The sequence below is a fragment of the Mauremys reevesii genome, linkage group 4 (assembly GCF_016161935.1).
Source record: "Mauremys reevesii isolate NIE-2019 linkage group 4, ASM1616193v1, whole genome shotgun sequence".
In the NCBI taxonomy this organism is placed as follows: Eukaryota; Metazoa; Chordata; order Testudines; family Geoemydidae; genus Mauremys; species Mauremys reevesii.
Window position 1 is genome coordinate 24,665,162 of NC_052626.1, and position 19,984 is coordinate 24,685,145.

Consider the following 19,984-nt stretch of genomic DNA (forward strand, 5'->3'; position numbering starts at 1 on the left):
AATAGGTTGGTGATGGTGTGTTTCAAAACTACTGGAATGGCACATTGGTGCAGAAATGTGATACGATTTTATTTATGGAAAATATGAATGTATTATTTTGGTGACTTAATTTTTAAAAAGGTGATGTTGGGCAGGAAGATCAGAAACTGTTCAGTGTGGATTTTCTTCCTTTCCCCACCTAAAGCATGAACGAATTTAAAAGCTAGTCCCAAATTTGCCCTACATAACCCCACCCCGTCAAAAAACAGGGTTTAAAAAAAACGTTTACATTCCTGAATATACAAATACTATAGTTAATCCCCTGCAGAACATGTAATTTAGTGCAGAAGTGCCATCTAATGGTCATATGTAGAACTGCAACTCTGGTTTGGAAACCTGCCTATTTTGACTTCCAGACAAATAATGTAGCTCATCAACTGCAATCTTTCCCCCCCTTTCTCACAGGTTGTCTGGCGAAAGTTGGGTGATGCAGCAAGTTCCAAACCATCCATCAGGCAACACCTTTCAGGAAACCAGTTCAAGGGGCCATTGTAGGAACGTCATGCTGAAAACTAGAAGCAACTCTATAAAGAATCAGAGAGGAAGAGAGCTCTGTTTCTAGCAGCCAGTTTGGATTTTTTTTTGCAACTGTCTATAGTGTAAATATGGCAGCTAAAGGCTTAGCCTCCAGGCTATGATCTGGAACCAATGTTAAATGGGTTAATCATCCTATAACCGCAGACTTGTGTCACTTGTATTGTAGTGCAAACCTGCTTTGTTGTATGGTCTCTATGTAGAATTACCTAACAAGAGAATTTCTAGGAGGAAAAATGGAACCCTAATCTGGAGAAGTTATTTTGTATTGCTTCTGTCCACCTGCTCGTTAATTGATTCATAACTAGGCTGGTGGCTCTATGCAGCATGTTTTTGGATTCTCCCAAGGAAACAAAAATCGGAATCAGGTGGCTTATTGGCTGTCCCTTTACTGAGCTGCTAAAAGTGCTTGGAGGTCCTTATTTTTGGAGGATGACATGCAACTATTTTCAAAAGCTGTCATATAAAATACTTTGCGGAATGATAAAACACTGAAAGCACCTTGTATGTTGTACCGTATTGACCATGACACAGGTCCATATCAGGTATGCAGAATAGCCTGAGCCTCCATTTCAGCTGCTAGTGACGTGATTTTAATGGAACAAATGATACTGCAGTCATAATGTGAATAATTTCAAGTCATTTAGCCATAATCCAGTCTGAATATGGTAACACTGTTCTTGTAAAGCTCTTACTGTTAAATGCTTAGGTAAGAACAGCTTTCCGCCAATATGGCTCACCGTTTCGACAGGAGGAGTTTCTCTCTCGGATCCTTGTGTTTGTCTTGACATTCACTCACATCATAAGGATTTTTTTTTAATGTCCTTGTTGAAATACTGAACTAAATTGGTTACTTTGTGATGTAATCAAAGCAACAGCCATTCAGAGCTGCGTAAATGCTATATCAACAGAAGCTGTCACATGAGGCTGTTGCTGCCATTTAAGCTTTATTTTTGTTAAACCAAAATGGAGTGTTTTTTTCCTTCTATATATAAAAATAACGAGACATATTTTGGTATTGTGGAGTAGCTGCTTGTGGAGCTGTAGTAAGAGGTTGAGTTGACCCCTTTCGGTTCCATCTTGTCACAAGATCTGGCCCTGTATTTCATGAGATGTTCTTTCCCTTTCCCCTCCAATAGTCTACAGGAAACTGGACTCAGTTAGTAAACCTGCCCTTGTAAAATAAAATAATCTTAATACGTGCATGTAGATTCAATGCCACCTCTTCAAAAATGGCATTGGTTTTGGTGCTTAGTTTGAAGCTTTAATGACTTCAGATGTTGCCACGTTAGAAAAATCAGTCAGTTACCTAAATGCAGTTGGAGGTTGTTACGATTAGATACATTTGTTTTGCATTAGCTGAGTTCTTGACTCCGATTAGCACGAAGCACCTACAAATAACTGTCAGTCCTGCAGGTTCTAACACAAGTGAATAGTCTCACTGTCTAATGAGCCTACTTGCCTGAGTAAGGAATTTGCAGGATTGAGCAATAAAGAAACAGGAATATAAACAAAATAAAAATTCAGCAGTCACTGTAGAATAAGAATGGGCCCTGGTAGCTGAGATCAGTGAGTTATTAGAAACTCCCTCAACAGCAGTTCACTTCCCCCTAAAGCGTACCTCAGCTGTGTCAGCCACTATTGAGCTGACAAACTGTAACTCTATACTAGGTTTATGCAGTCTGTGTAGCCTGGCAGAAACTAGCCTAGAAAATGGCACACTGGTTGACCTCTAGAGCATTCTGAATTTCCTCTTCCTAGCTTTTCGTTTTGACCATTTTCAGCCTATTACTGTCTATACGACCCATCAGTTTCTTTTCTTTTTTGCTCAACTGTTTCCTTCATATAAAGGGGAGGGGAAAAGCATGATTTTTTTCCTTCCAGAGTAAGGCAGCAAAGAAAGTTTTAATTTCCCCTCTGAGCTATAAAATGTATATATGGCTGCTCAATCCATCTACTTGAAAGGCCATTGTAATTATGCCAGTGTCCAAACTCTGGATTGAGTGTTAGGGAGCAGAATTGATTTACTTCAGCAAATTTCAACTAAAGCAGCAGAAGTGTTGCCAGTAAAGCCTGTAGAGTGTTGATAGTATTGATAATGTGCTTGCTGGTCTCTAAGTAGCTTAGACTAACAAATAAGCATTTAATGATCCCTCCCTCTCAACAGGACAGAGCTAAAACTAGCCAGTTTACTTCTCTCACTGGTTCTGACCTACTCATCCAAATTTACTCTTAATCAGCTATATCTATCACAAGCCATTTTGTGGCTTGAAGCTTTGTCCATATTCTGGTTTCATCTGCAGATCTTAAACTCTTAACTAAAGGGGAAACAGCACTAAACCTGAGGCATGTCGTATGGCTGTACACCCCAGAGAGCTGGCTTAGAAGACAGACTTTTTAGTTAAACCACTGCAGGATCCTTTATACTAGTAGGGTAAAATTATATTTTGTATGATTCTACTTGGCAGCATAAGCCCCAAATGCAAGATGTGCATTGTTGATTTTATAGAAGTACATGAAAGTTAGTGCTGCATGTATTTTTTTTAAAAGTTTGCTACTTTGTATTTGGCTCCATTTGAGCTAAAAAAAAAAAAAAGTGTCTTCCTGGGGGGAAAAAGACACTCAATGACATTACAGAATGACTTGGGTGCTAAACTTTCAGTTGTCTAAAAAGATGTTTTATATGCACATTTCAATTCACTCTTTACTATGCTCTAGGTCTACTGTGAAAACGACCTGAAAAACTTTGTATAGTAAGTTTGAGGGAAACCCTCCCCAAAATGGTGGCCATTAAGTTGATATACATGGGGCTACTGTCCCCAGTCTATTTAGAGGCTCCAAATTCTGCAGCCCTGAGACAAACAAAGCTTCCATTGACTTCAAATGGAGTTTTGCTTGCTTTAGGAAAGCAGAATCAGGCCCTTAAGTTTTCTTTGAGTGAAACAGGCATTTTGAAATGCTGTGGTGTAACCAACTTCAGGAGGCGCGTTGCACCTTTAATAAGACTGCTGAGCCCACCCTTGAGAATGGCACATTTTTATCCAAATATTATTAGATATAAATCAGTGTTAAAGTGACCTTTTATCTTTTTAGAAACTGGGTGGGGAAAAAAGTACTACTGATCTTTTTCAAAGTGCATGACTGTAAAGTGATAAAATTGTATATTTTTCATAATGTGGGGAAAGTCTATTTGAACTGCTTTGGGAAATCAGTTTGAAGTTTGATTTCTGTTAAACCTGTGATCTTACAGCCCTCTTGTATATGATTTACAAAAGAAACTGGAATAAATTAGCACCCACTGTTGTGTACATAGCAAAATCTTTAGACATTAGCACGCATTTATACCTTTTATTGAATCACTTTGGGGAGGGGGGAATCAGATTTTTTTGATGTGTAAAACATTCATTTGAAATATTTTAGTAAAAATGAAGTATGAGATTGTGATAGTGTATACTTTCAGTTGAATAAAATAAAGTACATTCTTTGTAAGTGAGCTGTGATGCTTTGAAATTTTGATAGAACACTGCTGAAATATTCTTACAGTGAGTTAGTCAGAGGTAAAACACCTACATAGAATAAGATTTCCTCTTGCAGAAGTATAAACATGAACAGTAATTTTAGGGAGACAGACTATGTAGAGCTACTGGGGAAAAAAGATTTTGAAATAACTTGGAAAATCCATTAAATTCAGATTCAGTTTTATTTGGGTACAAGTGAATGAAGCAGTCCTATTTATAACCCAGGTGTAAATCACAGTATGTTGTTACATTCAGACTTTCACACTTAGAAAATATATATATTTATGTACAGGAATTTGCAAATAGGTGTAAACATACTTAATTTTTCAAGATAGTTCATTCCAAAACAAAAATATTAGCAAGGCAAACATCTCAAAATGATTTATGTCAGCCGGGGGTTGTAAATATATACATATTAAATAAAGTAGCTCTGAGAGCTACTTAATGAAAATGAACTTTTTTTTTTTTTTTTTAAACACTCTAGATGGAACTTCAGGATATCTGACTATTCTGGTACTCAAAAGTAGGCACTGATTTCTAGAAGAAAATTTACTTCTTACCGATATAAATGAGCCAATATGGCTGGTTAAAGTCACTAGTACAAAGTAATCCAGTGCTGGAATAACTCAAGACAATTTAGTCAGACAACTTAGTTTTAAATCAAATGTATAAATTTAGATTTTTAATTATCTCTGCCATGTCTATATTAAAAGCCTATATATCTTGCCATTAACAATACTGCAAGTAGGTCAACTAAGATTCCATTTCACTGTTCCATGTCTTTATATACTATACCAGAATCTAGATTATACAAATTACTTTCCTATTTATCTTTACAATATGGTCGCTGCTCAAGTATTCTGCCTTTTAAACTATTCCTCAAAATTAAAAGATATTTGTACACAATTCTCATGCTATCTCATCCATGTAGCACGTCCAAGTCCTGCAACAGGTGGCATAACAGGTGGTGGTATTGGAGGTGGTACTGGTGGTTGTCCACCAGGGGGAACTGTGGGAGGGGGATAATTGGCTGGTGGCATTCCCAGCCCTGGAGGTGGATGAGTTGGAGGCAGTCGTGGAGGTGGGAAGTTAGGATTGTACGTAGGTGGAGGAGGGTACCCAGGAGTAGGTGGTGGGATATTAGGGGGTGGAAATGATGTAGGCGGAGGTGGAGGAACAGGTGGAGGAGGGTTAGGAGGATACACGTGAGGATGATACGGTAAGTGAGTTGGTGGTCCATAAGCTGGTGGCAAAGCTCCATAGGTTGGTCCTTCGGTTTTCATCATTGACTGAAGACTCTGATAACCTTCCCCTGACATGTAAGAATTTGTAGTGGACATCCCAGTTATGTAGCTGGAAGGTGGAGGTGGTGGAGGACGATGAGGCATAGGTGGTGGCTGATGTACGGGTGCAGGATGAGCTGGAGGAGGAATCTGGACCTTTGGTATGTCTACAGAGTCCACTGTAGTACTTTGCTCTGCTTCTCCCATTGAAACTGCAGTTGTCAAAGGAAGCTTACGGTCTGCAACAGACAAAAGAAGCTTATTCTGTAGCACAGCAATAAGTACTACCTACACTGCTATGTTTTTCTTAAAATGTTAATATGTTGTACATAGTAGCCTGCTCTCTTTCTGTTTGTTCTGCAGCTAAAATATTTGGAAATCACATGCAATAAGACCTTCTAAGGTCAAAACACAGAAGAAACAGCAGATACCCCACAGTGAAAATTAACTTTATTAGTCTTAGAGACTAACAAATTTATTTGAGCATAAGCTTTCATGGGCTACAACCCACTTCATCGGATGCATAGAATGGAACACATACAGAGAACATGAAAAGGTGGGAGTTGTCCTACCAACTTTAAGAGGCTAATTAATTAAGAGAAAAAACTTTTGTAGTGATAATCAAGATAGCCCATTACAGACCATTTGACAAGAGGTGTGAGAATATTCTATGCATCTGATGAAGTGGGCTGTCGCCCACAAAAGCTTATGCTCAAATAAATTTGTTAGTCTCTAAGGTGCCACAAGTACTCCTGTTCTTTTTGCGGATACAGACTAACACGGCTGCTACTCTGAAACCTTTATTCCTTCCACACTGCTGAGATTGTTCTATGACCAGTACAGATAAACAGTTGACTAAATCCATACAGTCCAGCAGATGCTTAGGAACAAAGCCACCAAATGCCTGTGCTGACGTTACCTTCAACATCTTTTAACTACTCTAGGAAACAAATGTGATACAATGAAAAGAATTCTTTTGATGAGTTGGGATTTGAATTTCTGCACCAGTTTTGATTCCTGTGTTAGAACTTATTGAGGCTACTAAGATTATGGGAAAGTTTACAAAAGGTCACAGTATATGCTACTGTTTTGGCCCCTTCCATGTAAGCAAACATGAACCTTAGGTCTGCTAAGAAAAGAAAAGATGCAACACAAAGCTTACTCCTGTCTATGCTGATCTATAGCCATCTAAAATAAAATGTGTTACTTTGCAATTTAACATTTCTTATCACTACGTCTGTTTTTCTAAATTATCTTCAGGTACCTTGTAAGAATATGCGCACAATGCCAGCTTGCAGGAAGGGCAGGCTCATGGTGAGCCCTGGTCTGTTGGGTTCTACATCACTGAACGCTAACTACATTCGAGAATATCTGGTCAACCAGCCTGCTGACAGCAACAGCACTTTTTTTGTGGCTTTCCGCCTTACAATAAGCCCCACATGTCCCAAAAGCTAGATGCAAAGAAAAATCAGCTAAAGAGCAGAGGCAGTGGAAAAAAACCCAACCAGAATATTAGTTTCTAAGTGCAATCATTCCACATGCAAGGGCTACAGAGATTTGAGACAGTGAAACAGACAAGCATTAGGAAAGGGTTACAAAATTTGGGTCATTTCATCTGAGCATTCCTCTCACAAACACTTTTGTCTAATTTCTATTAGTCCCTTTCCCTACTCCCAAAACCAAAAAAATCTTAAACTGGCACAAGATCACACCCAGGAAACTTCAAGTTGATTGGACAAAAGTTGGGGGAAGTTAAAAATCAGATCAAAGCTGGTCTGAACTAAGGGTAGACCAATGTTCTCCATGATAGGACCCAATGGCAGTATCTTCAGAATCCACAGTAGTGAGTTTTAAAATGCTTGACTTATGGAAATAAACTTGTTACACAAAGCTAAGGCACATGTCCTGTTTGTACACAGAATAGTTCACTTTTATAACAAGGTACAAAGTATCTTTTCACTGAAAAAGCTGTATAGGGCAGGTCTGCAGAGCTGCCCTTTCACCACTGCCCAACAGTTGAATTAAAATGACAATGCAAAAGAAAGTTGAGAGGGACAAGCCTGCACATGCTGCCCTGTGGCTGTAGAATAATCCATCACCATTCTCTCTGTAACAGCCCTAACCTATTTTAAGACTATCAGGTTCCTCCTCTCCCTCCCCATTTCTCTTCTCAAGACTAAAACCACTTGCAGTATTTTCCCCTGTCCTCATAAGGTCATGTTTTTAAAACCCATTATTTTTGTTGCTCTCTTTGGGGCTCTCTCCAGTCTGTCCACATCTTTCCTAAAGTGTGGTGCCCAAAACTGGATACAATGCTCCAGCTGAGGCTTCATCGGTGCCAAGTAGAACAGGACAATAACCTCCACGTCTTACCTATGAAACTCCTGGTAATATACCCACAATACTCCTTTGCATTTGTGTATACACATCTCAGATGTTGAGCAGATTCCCACTGTCTTATTGTCCCCCTCTTGTTGTTCCTATATCCCTTTGGGAAGGTCACCATTTTGACACAACTACAACCAATAGGAGGATTTTTACCCAGGAGCCAGTGTTGCAGATTAATACATCTGCCTTTGAAGAGCTGCATTGTCAGTTCTTGAATTTGACACTTGAAGAGATTTCCTACATCAGCTTACAAGTGATATGAAAAATAAAAAACCTTGCATGGCCAGCATATTATTTTTCAGTTAGTTAAAACTTTATTTGCAAAAAGTTTTCAGACACCTGACTCTTCCTCATGGAGGGCTAAGTCCATGACAGATCTGAAGCTTAAAATTTGCGAGTAACTGAAAATAGGATGAATGAAAGTTCCTATTCCATCATAATTGTTGTAGGAAATGCTGAATTTTTAAGGCGTTCATAGTTGGAGTGGTAATACATAGAATAATTAAATATTGTATGGTCTTCATAAAAGGGTGACAGGTGCCATGCTAGCATCAGGCAGTAGCTTCAAATTGCCTCAAACAATCCCACATGTAATATCTCTTCAGAATACACACCTGAACATAGTTTCTAATTCTTATACAGTGCCAACCAGTAAGGGGATGTTCTTTTCCTTGGCTGATTTCCTTAAAGAGGACTTGATCTGCCAAGGAACCCTGCAATGCTCCAAAATGCCATATGTTTGTGAAAGAAATTGTAGCACTGTGGTTCCAGTGCCTTGATACATTAGCTGTCCTTCCACTGACCCTGAGATATGACATAAATATTTTATAGTGTGTGCTATATAATGCAACCAAAAATGACAGCTCCTAACAGGGGACAACAAGAGACAGAAGAACACAGTGGCAGGGTGTGTGCTTTGTACTATAAAGAGGAACAGGATCAGCTTTTTTCCCCCTTTCCTGTATAAAATTTCAATTAAGTGTGAGGACTACTGTAAATAATTTATATAAATCTGATATGTGCATCATAGCTGCACATACCCACCTTCAAAAGAAGTGTGCACTGTTTTATGACAGTGGAGAAGCAGGATCTATTCACTATACTGAATTGTAGAGAAACCAGCCCCTATTTTATTCTCAAATAGGTTACCAAGGGGGGTTGTGGAATCCCTGTCTTTGGAGGTTTTTAATAACAGGTTAGATGAATACCTGTCACGGATGTTGTAGGTATCCCTCCAATTACAGGAGAACCTCTCAAGGTTCAAGCCCTACATTTTTATGATTCTATACGTTTTCAGCTGCTTCATACGTTTCTCCACAGACTATCAAAACTGGCACAGAATACTTTGTAAACTTGAAGATTCAAGGTTACAAAGATAGTGCCCATTAAAGTTAAAAGTGAAATCGCAAGTTGAAAAACCTTGCTTTTTCAATTAATATTTTCAAATTCCTTTTGGCCTGAAATTTTCCGTAACTTGTCCTAAATCAGCTTTGATATCACCACCTCAAACCAATCCAGTACATAACCACAAATATGACAGAGCAAAACAGACTGTTTGGGAGGTTCAGAGAAGTCTTCTGGTCATTATCTCACTAATGCACTCATTGTTCTAATTACACTATCAAATATTTCATCACCTTTCATACTACAATTAACTTTATTCAAACCAACATGACACTTCTAGCCCACAGTAGCAGAAGAACAAGGTTAAGCACTTAACTCCAAAAGATCCAATAAGAACAGCATGCTGGGAATTAACTCTTAATAAAACCTTACCTGGAGGTGGGTGCACAGGGGGTATTGGTGGATGAGATGTCTCAATTTTAGGAATTTTAGATGGTGGTGGTTCTGAAAAACACAAATTTGGAAGCCCCATCAACAAAAATGTAAGTTTAGTTATGGCTCCATCAGAAATCCAGAATGGGTTTTGGGAAAAAGATTATTTTATTATGTTTATACTGTGCTGTGTAAAGTGGGGCCCCGACTTGTTTGGAGACTCTAGGCATTACCACAGCATGAAATTTAAATAATTTAACTGAAATCTAGCATCACACATGTTAGTTTATTATTAGGGTCTACCCACAACTTTTAACCATGATTTTATGAACGGAGACATGGTTACTTTACTACAGAGATGGAAAAAGAAAGAACTGGCCAAACTTGTAACATAGGCACAGTTGGGGTATACAGCAAAATAATTTTTACAAAGTGGATACTGGAAGACAAACATGTGTTGGCCTAACTCTGTGACAAAAGAAAAACGTGGTAATTAACTATGCTATGTTTGGGTACAGACTGCAAGCCATGCCAGTAATTGGCCAAACTCTTAAGTTATAATGGAGATGGAGCTTTTATAATAGTAATTGTTAGTTCTACTAAGCAGCCTATTTGTATAAGGATAAAGGGATGATGCTTTAGGAATAATTATACTGTACTTCCACAAATAAAAAAAACCTTTTTTTTTTTTAATTGGAAGGTCTATATTTAAGCTTGCATAATCAAGACCAAACAAACAGGGTAATTTCCAGACCTAGAAGCAATTTTAGAAGGTGCAGTGAATTAGTTATTCTGGCAAACAGTTTTGCTTATTAAAAAATTGAAAGATATAATATATATATATATTAAAAAATTACAATATCTACCTGATGCCTTGGTTTCTTCTTTGGGAGATACAGCCTATTAGTCAAAAACAAACAAACAAACAAAAATTCACATCAATCTCCAGAACTATACATTATAAAATCTGAATAATTCAAAAATAAAAACATAATTAGCAAACACATACTGCTAATACTAATAGGATGCAGTTTATTAAGGCCTGGTATATGCACAGGTTTTGCATCAATTTAACTAAATCTGTTTCCAATTCGAGTGAGAGAACTGTGGTCTAGACAAGCCCTAAACCTTTTTTTTTTTTTTAAAACTAAAAGGCCTGTGATGTTCCAAGGCTTTCAAAAGAAACTCTACACACAAAGAGCGGTTGAATCAGGCAATATGAAGTGGGTAATTTGATTTGGGTAGGAGAGTTGATAGTTAAGAATGTGAGAGAGTGAAGAGTTTGAAAAACGTACCTACTGTGTGTGAACACAGAGCTGCCTTTGTAATTCTTGTCATTTAATATTCACATCTAAATTAATTTATTTGTAATCTACTGAAGAAGCATCATGGTGCAGTGGACAGAGTGCTGACCGGGAAGTCGGGAGACGTGGGCTCTACTTCTGGCTCTGCCTCTGACCTGTTGTGTGAACTTTGGCAAGTCATTTAACCTCTTTATACCTCAGTTACCCAGTCAGTAGGATAATGAAAAAAAATATTTCCCTTTGCAAAGCACTTTAAAATCCTCAGGTAGAAAACACTCTGTAAGAGCCAAGTATTATTGTAACAGCACAGAACGTGGGCGCACACTAAATTCAGAGTGAATGAGAAATGTTTTACAGACATGGGAGTGAGAAAATCAAATGCTTTCACGCTGACACGACTTTCTTTTGGAACATTCTCCCACAAAGTGGCTTGGCGTAGAAACTGCAAATTTATTTTCATTTGTCTGAATTCCTTTAAGTTCTATAAACTTTCTTGCAGACTAAAGTATACACTCGTAGGCTTCCTACCTATTCTGCACCAGCCATCTCAAGCCAATGTAGTTTAAGAAGTTCAGTAAATCTAACAGGAATTTAATGAGCACACAAGCTTATCAAGAAATTAAATTCCTTAGCGGAATCAGCCAAGTTACAGAGCTCCTGTAAGATCCACCAAAACTTCTGCACCAATACTTCACAAATGCAGACAACTACATTCCTGAAGTCTATCCTGAGCCATGCTGCCCGTAAGTGGAAGTCTGCACTGTCTCCAAGACACAACCGGTGAGATTCTGCTTTCTCTAACCCTGCAAACACATTTCCTCCCAATAACTGCAGGATCTTGCCCAAAGAATTTAACTTGACTAATGTCATTAAGTAAACATTGCAATTTCTTTGGAGTTGGAACTAAATTAAATTCTTTCTTATAGCTTACTTTAGAGGTAAATAATTCTATAACCTTATAAAAATGTTCTCTAGAGATTTGCCAAAATGTCTGAATGATTAATATGTGAAATTATAAACATCGATAAGGGAAACCATCTAACACTAATTCCTTTATTAAATCCAAAGGCCAAAGGGTATTTATACAATTGCTCTAAAAATGCCTAAAAAGCCTAACTAATAAGCAATTTACTACATCCAACCAGTACCAAAACATTTATAAGCATTTGATCAAGATGCTTACAAATGGGCTAGGCCCATGCTTAGACCCATACTGATTGGCTCCAGCATGGTCAGACAGGTATTAGGGGTTTACTTTTTATAGTCATAACAAACAAGTGAGGTCACCGCTTGCTGACTTCAGCTATAAATCAACTTGAGACAACTGACCCTTAGTTCCAGTTTTAATCCTCATAAGATTTACAGCCCCCTTTCTTCACTTATTTTCTCCCCCACTCCTTGCTTACCAGAAGAACAATGGGAAGGTTTGGGCTGGGTTTTTTTATGACAGTTTTTCTTTGTCTTCTTACTGCCGCTCTTTATTTTATTAGTTACTTTTGAAACCATATATCCTTCCCACACTACTAGTAATACTACTTATTCTCATGACCTTCTTTTACTTACTGATTGGGGCCCTCTTTACAACACACAGTATATCCTTAACCAAACTTAAGCTAACTTTAATTCGACTCTTATCCTACACTCTATGCCTGTTATAACATCCCTCTGTGTAGCAATTATCCTCACTATCCTCTCCAAACCTTGTCTGAAAAATTTACTTTTGCCTTGCTTTCCACCAGTTATCTACTCCTGTGCAGTGTAATTCCTCCACTTTGCCCTGCTTCAGTCTGTGTTTAGGTATCAGAACTTATGATTTTCTTACTCTGTAATGACTTATTTGCCTTACTTCACATCCCTCCTTTCCCTTGGCTAGCCTCATTTCTGTTTAATTTAGATGGGACACTCCCTGGGGCAGGAAGCATGACTTTAAATCTCTATGAAGCTCCAGGCCAAGTTACAGCACAACCTACATTGTTAATAAACTGTGAGATCACTAGTTTTCCATATCACACACATGCAAAGCAGCAATAATTCCACTTTGCCAGGGTAGATAGTTTTATTCTGCATTTTAATACCCAACAGATCAAGCAGCTTTAACTGATGCCAAATGATGATCCCACATTTTAAATTCTTAATTAGCACTAAAGTGACACACAAAATGAAAAGTTCTTCCCTACATGTGAAATCAAATAAGCCATTTTAAATCTGAAGTGACTCCCCCTTGACCATCATGGAGATGACTTCCGAAATTGTTTGCTCTAATGAGTCAAATGATCACTTCAAGCAGCGACCAAATTCCATTTTATTAGGTTACTCTGTATTTATTCACAAAGTCTAATCTTGCGAAAATAATTTCACCAAGACGCCCCATCATCATGGAGTAAGTGAAAGCAGCTGATGGAGGAGTCAGTTAATAAAATGGGTCAGACAAAATTTCACACTAATAAGATCTGTGACTAGTTGTTTATGTAAAAGCAGTATGTACCACATGTCAAAAAAGCCTACCAACGTGCTTTTTCCAGTCATGTCAGCGAGTGTAATCTTTTTCCTTCAATAAATCACTGAAAATCCTTTTAGCCATTCTTCCATGTAAGATATTGCCTCTTCTAGCAAAGGTTACTAAAATCTGTTTATGGAGATTTTTTTTTTAATTGGCTATTTAGTTGTGTTGCTGACCAATATCCCATGTTCCATAGTAATATTTTTTTCTAGTACAGTACTTGAAGCTTGAAGAGTTCATCGGCAGCTTTAAATGAGGCAATCCTGCAACATACAGTAGAACCTCAGAGTTATGAACTGACCAGTCACCACACCCCTCATTTGGAACTGGAAGTACAGTACGGTACCGCATTAAACAAACTACTAAAAATATAAAGGGCAAGTTTAAAAAAAGATTTGACAAGCTAAGGAAACTTTCTGTGCCTTTTTTATTTAAATTAAGATGTTTAAAAGCATCTTTTTTCTTCTGCATAGTAAAGTTTAAAGCTGTATTAAGCCACTGTTCAGCTGTAAACTTTTGAAAGAACCACCATAACCTTTTGTTCAGAGTTATGAACAACCTCCATTCCAAAGGTGTTTGTAACTCTGAGGTTCTACTGTATGTGCACCTGTATTTTTGAAAATTTTACATCTTCAATACAAATGTATCAGCCCCCAATAACATATATTTTAGTTTTACCATTTAAGGTAGTTTTTCCTCAGTAAAATAACAATGGGAGAGATTATTGGATACAGAGACCGTAATCAGCTGAACGTTCAAAATGTTCTTCTCCACCGACAGTTTAGAAGGTGCCAGATTTAGACAGACAGGCATTTGGAAAGGTTTTATAAACCAGGGACCATCTCCTCAGCTCATGTAAATTTCCATATCTCCATTGTCTTCAATTGAGCTATGATGATTGACAAAGTGGAGCATCTGGCTCTGAGGAATATACACATTTCTCCTATAACATCTTAAGAGGCAGTCATGCAATTTCCTATTTACAGACACTGGTAGAATCTCTTAGTAAGGTTTAACTTAAAATGTTTTTGGGGTACAAACTATGAATAAATCCTCTAAGCACTATGCATCTTATTGCTTCCAAGTCATGAATTTCCTAGCATGGAATAAATTTGGTACATAAAGCATTATCTAATCTGCGCTACTGCACTCTCCTGCCACAACCCCCACATCTTTACACGTCTAACTTTTTATAGGCTTTAGATGTCTTTTTTTTTTTAACCTCGCTCTACAAATTCTCGGCTTATTAGTCTCCTTTCGGCATCCATTTACACTCTAGGCTGCTGTTAGGTGGGCTCAGATACCATCCTCATCAGATCTCCAACTAAGCAAGATCAAGCCTGCTTAATACTTATGAGCCTGAAGAAAACTCCAGGTGCTGCAGGAAATCATGCTGTTGATTCAGTGAGTATACTCTCGTTCCTCCAAAGTTAATTCATGAATTCATGCCTCAGCATGGGATTGGAAGCCTAAAGCTACTGAAGATGCATTCTTTTAAGAAAGACCTAAAACAAATACCTAGACTATTTGCAGACAGAAGTTAGTGCCAACCGATTACATACTTCTCACAGACAAATATAAAAAAGGTCCTGTCCTTAAGACCCTACAACGCAAGAAGACAATGTGCAATGAAACAATTTTTTTTCTTTTTTTTGGGAGGTGGGGTGGGGGGGAAAGAGAGAGAGAGAGAGAGAGAGCAGCAAATACATTCTGGCTACCTAAAATTCCCCCTAAAGTTTCAACTGAATTTGGTATTCTTTATTTTCCATCTTCAACTACCATGTCCTGCAAACGTGCAATGTTCCAACAGTGCTGCCATGTTCCACTGCAGATGTGACTTTGCTTCAGCAATAAATAACATTCTATGTAAAAACTAGAGATTTCACAGACCTATGCATTCTTAACTTTTTCTGCCTGCTATCTCTATCTAGCAGGCAGATCTTTTGCACACTCGTCCTCAGCCCCAAATCTTTCACTGTATTGTCTGTTTTTCTCCAGAGCTGCTGCCTGCTGTTCTCTCCAAATCAAAGTTGCATTAGCAGTAATAGGTCATAAGAAGACATTAAGAATTTATAAGAAAGAGGGGAGGGCACATCCTAAATAGCCCGAGAAAACAGATACCAGAGGCTCTAGTGTGAATTACGCACTTGTTATTTCACTGCTGTTTGAATAAATTATCAAAATATTAATGCAATAGAGACAACAATTTAGTTAACTGTGTATGAAATAGAGGTCCAAAGGCTGTACTTGACCCTGGAATGACTTTGGATAAGTGTGCAGCTGGAATATTTATGTGGTTTTGTCCACTGTGTAGAGTGCTTTCTTATTTTAAAAGAACAGATGATGGTACAGAGCACAAGACATGGAATGCATAAAACTGTCTGCAAGATTAATTTTTTTTTAATACTGTCATGATGAAAATATGCAAAACTTTTAAGTGGTTTGTAATGGGGTGCTGCTCTCAAGCATGCCCCCTTGTGGCCCTGCAAGTGAATTGCTCCTGGCACCCACTCAGGTTTTCAATTACAGGCAGTCCTCAGACTTACGACACAATTGGTTCCTTACAGTTGGTAAGTCGTAAGTCAGAACTCAGAACCACAATCTACTCCATTGTTGGACCAAGCGTCAAACTTGAAACCTATAATCGTAAGTCAAATCAGTGTGTCAATGTAGAAGCATTGTAAGTGCCGTTCATCGTAACTCGAACGTCGTAAAGTTGAGGACTGCTTGTATTCAGTCCAGAGTAGTTAAAAGCACACACCCACTTCACTGTGGGGTAGGGTGGGGGGCTAGTTTATTAATTCTGTCTACAGAGTGTGACTTACTCCTTTAGTCACTCAAGTTCACACCCACTCCAGGTCCACAGAAGAGTCTTGGTTTTTACTGCCCCTGTTCAGGAGGCACCCCAGGCACTTCTTTGAAGCTGGGTCAGACTTTAAACAGTTTCTTTCTCTTTAAGACAGCAGCCCTGAGCTGGGTTGTAATTTAGGCCAACTGCAGGGCCTTGCACAGCTTCTCCTTCAGCTAGTCTCTTTCCCCAATAAGTTTCCAGCCTTAAAGGATTCAGCAGACAAACCTTCTCCCACGGCTGTCTTCTCTGCTATGAGAGAGAAGGTAGCATATATGCTCATCCAATTGGTTAGATGAGAGGGAAGCCTTGCTCCCACCCTGCAGGACTCCTGGTGCAGGCCCTTAAGAAACAGTGACAGGATTTCATGTCCATTTCTTACCACTTATTCCTAGTACCACTTCCACTCTACTAATCTCTCTCAGGTCCTTGTATACATCAGATCTTTCGAAATCTTAAAGGGCCTAGGGTAAACTGACCCCTAGGTATCACTACCATTAAGGGAGCAGACTACCCCATCAAGTGGTTCCACTCTGAAAATGCCTAAAAATGACACATTAGGGGTTCCACCTATGTTGAATCTCTGATTTTATATAAAATATGCTCATTTTGGGGGGAAAATGTAAATGGCCAATCCTACAAACTCAGTCTGGTTTCTGAAAGTGAATTTGGGCTCTTCTTTTCTCATACATCATCACTTATAAAGGTTCTGCAGATCAAGTAATTTCATGAGTAACATTTGGGCAAACTCACAGCCTTCAGTTGGTGGGCATAGGCATAACTGATTGGAACAGTAAACCATTCTGTTGACAATGCACAAGAGAGGTGCAGGCCCTGTGGACCTGGTAGGCATTAAAAAAAAACACAACTTATTTTGGTACTAAAATAAGCAGACCTAAACTCAATAAAGCAAGAAAAAAATCCTACATGTTAAGGTTATACTTTACAGTCACATTTCAGAGCATAACCATAATTTAGATTAAGCCAAGGAAACAACTGCTCCTGCTCTAAATTAGAAATCTGTTCACCACTTATGTTCAAGCAACAAAGAGTCCTGTGGCACCTTATAGACTAACACAGGCTGCAGCAGCATGAGAGCTTGTGGAATAAAGAAGTGGGTATTCACCCACGAAAGCTCATGCTGCAGAACGTCTGTTAGTCTATAAGGTGCCACAGGACTCTTTGTTGCTTTTACAGATCCAGACTAACACGGCTACCCCTCTGATACCTGACACTTATGTTCAGTTAAACTTACCGCTGGACGTTTAGCCTGCCTTGGAGGACTTGACTGAGGAGAGGGTTTCTTAGATTGTTGTGTTTGTTGCTGCTGCTGCTGTTGCACTGACTGCTGGGACTCTTTTTGCTGCTGTGTCTGTGACTGCTCTGAACTTTGAGATTGCTGGGACTGTAGTACTGGAGGCATCTGAGGTGTAGATTGAAGGGATGGTGGCTGTTGCAGTTGGTGTGGAGTATGATGAGGCATTTGCTGTTTCCCTTGTGAGTACAGATCCAGGATCTGGTGACAGATGTCTAACAAAAAGTCAAAAAGGTTAGAACATTCCTAGTAAAACGTAACAATGTTTATAATCAGCTTGAAACCCTTTAAAGGGACACTAACATCAAAACAACATTTCTGGCTAAAAATATTTTATCTACCATGGGTATATACATAATCTAGTATGATGGGATTATTTTATTACCATGGGTATATACATAATCTAGTACAATGGGACCCCAATCTTGGTTGGAGCCTCTACATGCTAGTTAGATAAAAATGGGTTGAAACTGAGTTGTTCTGTTTCTTTAAAGGGATATTTAAACTTATTTTTCTTCTAATATTATTATTATTATACATTTCTAGTACTTGGCATGCCGACTAATAAGCCTATTTTTTATATTCACCTGTAGACTAAACTATCTAGCTCTTTGTGGAAGTTAAGTGTATGATTTGAGATAGGTTTTAGCAGCTGTTTTGGAAAAACGTCCTTCATGTTTTATCTTTCCAGTGCCAAGAACAATTACGTCTTGGATTCATGGCCTAAATAAATACTGAAATATCCAAACCTTTAAAAGACTCCGTAGTTAGGTTATTTGACTTCCAGAAGCCATTAGCCTTTGGAATGGGATACAAGCAATGCAGGATAAAAATGTGAAGTACATGCACACAGAAAGGGAGGAATGCAAGAATGCAGTTCCACAAGAAAATTATAACTCCTGATGAATATGAAGTGGTAGTGTCAGTTAGACTGGGGACTACTATACGCGTGTAAAAGGCGTGGTAAAATGCTCTATTGCAGGGTTTCTGTTTTTCAGGATTTATTAATTTAATTGGGGGGGGTATTTTTAGCAACTTTTGTGTTTTATGTAGTTGTCCACTAATTGGGGGTTTTCAGGAAATTCTTTGTACATACTTCAATGAGTGAAGTATATAATAGTATAAATGCTCCCTAGTGCACTTCAACCTAGCACTGTTTCAAGCAGCACTATATTAAAGCAATAGGGAACTTTTAGTGAGCATCAGAAGGGGCTACACTGACCAATTAATATGCAGCATATTAGTGTGCTTTAGAAATAACACACTCCTGCTCCATCTAGACAAGCCCTTAGATACAAGCAATCATTTCTATTGTTTACTCGTTAAACACAGATTTCATTTTCTGTATCGGGCTGTTTTATTGATGTCTGTCCATTAAAACTGAGACTCAGAAGCACTAATTGTAATATGGAACACTATGCCTTGTTATATTTTGAAATTCAGTTTGCTATACAAACTGAGGCGTCATTGGTTCAGTGGAAGGCCCTATTAAAAAAAAAAAGAAAGAAAGAAAGAAATGCAGTATATAAATGTAGGGAGAAGGGAGCCACTGGTATCCTAAATCTGGAGTGCTATATATGCACAGAAACCCTATAGACAGATCACTTGCTGGGTTTTGAAGATCAATGTGTGTAGAAAATCCTTGTCTTTCAGTGCAGGATTTCCAGGCTGTGAACTCCACACTATTCCACTTCATGGCTGCTACTACCTGTATCACTTGTATTTGCAAAATGTTATGGTGGAATCACCTGATCTGAACACTTCTTAAGTTTAGAGGCATTTGAATCCAGAATTTTGATCTGCTTCCAACATTTATAATAAAAAAAAATCAGTTTTTAAAATACACAATTGAATTTTCTGGGAAGGTTTATAGTATTTGTGATATTGCACTGCATATGATTTTATGAAAATATGCTAATGTAACTGGAATATGCTTCATGCAAAAGGTCTCTTGTAAGGTATCATTACAAATCTTATAGTCTACTGAGTGTGATCATCCTATTTGTATAAATGTACCACTCTTGAATCTGAAACTAGAAATATGAAATATAACTCTAAGGGCCTATTGTAATTATGCAAAGTGTGGGCCATTAATGGTGGTTTGGAATCTTGATGACTCCCATTAACCAGGACAATTGACTGCAGATGGCTCTGTTTTACCTGTAAGTCTTCCTGGCAAGTGGGTAATGAAGTCTTACAGTGACATGTGATCATGTCACCTGACCTGGAATCCATCTTTAACCTGGTGCTTTTCGCGTGGGGGGAGGGGGGAGGGAAACCCAGAGGGACAAAGGATTCCCGCCTTATGCAAAAGATATATAAATGGGTGGAACAGAACAAAAAGGAGAGCCATCAGGAGGAATCCCCTAGCTACCACCTGAGCTGGAACAAGGGCTGTATCAGGGGAAAGGACTGTGCCCAAACTAGGAAGGGGTCCAGTCTGTGAAAGACTTATTGAAACATCTCTCAGGGTGAGATT

General features: G+C 38.4%; 2 protein-coding genes across 4 annotated transcripts in view; one reads left to right on the forward strand and one right to left on the reverse strand.

The window, feature by feature from the left end:
• The window catches only part of CCDC85C (coiled-coil domain containing 85C), a 158,083-nt gene extending 153,908 nt beyond the window's left edge, over window positions 1-4,175 (forward strand). For all 3 annotated transcript variants that reach the window (XM_039537914.1, XM_039537916.1, XM_039537915.1), the window contains one exon: window positions 445-4,175. In XM_039537914.1, the coding sequence (XP_039393848.1) occupies window positions 445-534 (90 nt within the window). In that variant the 3' untranslated portion in view covers window positions 535-4,175. The remainder of the gene's footprint in view (window positions 1-444) is intronic.
• A 79-nt stretch (window positions 4,176-4,254) lies between these two features.
• Window positions 4,255-19,984, reverse strand: part of CCNK (cyclin K) — a 29,595-nt gene continuing 13,865 nt past the window's right edge. Inside the window, exons 8-11 of the mRNA XM_039537913.1 lie at window positions 17,446-17,720; window positions 10,405-10,438; window positions 9,539-9,610; window positions 4,255-5,613 (exon numbers count right to left, since the gene is read on the reverse strand). Coding sequence (XP_039393847.1) covers window positions 5,006-5,613; window positions 9,539-9,610; window positions 10,405-10,438; window positions 17,446-17,720 — 989 coding nt within the window. The 3' untranslated portion in view covers window positions 4,255-5,005. The remainder of the gene's footprint in view (window positions 5,614-9,538; window positions 9,611-10,404; window positions 10,439-17,445; window positions 17,721-19,984) is intronic.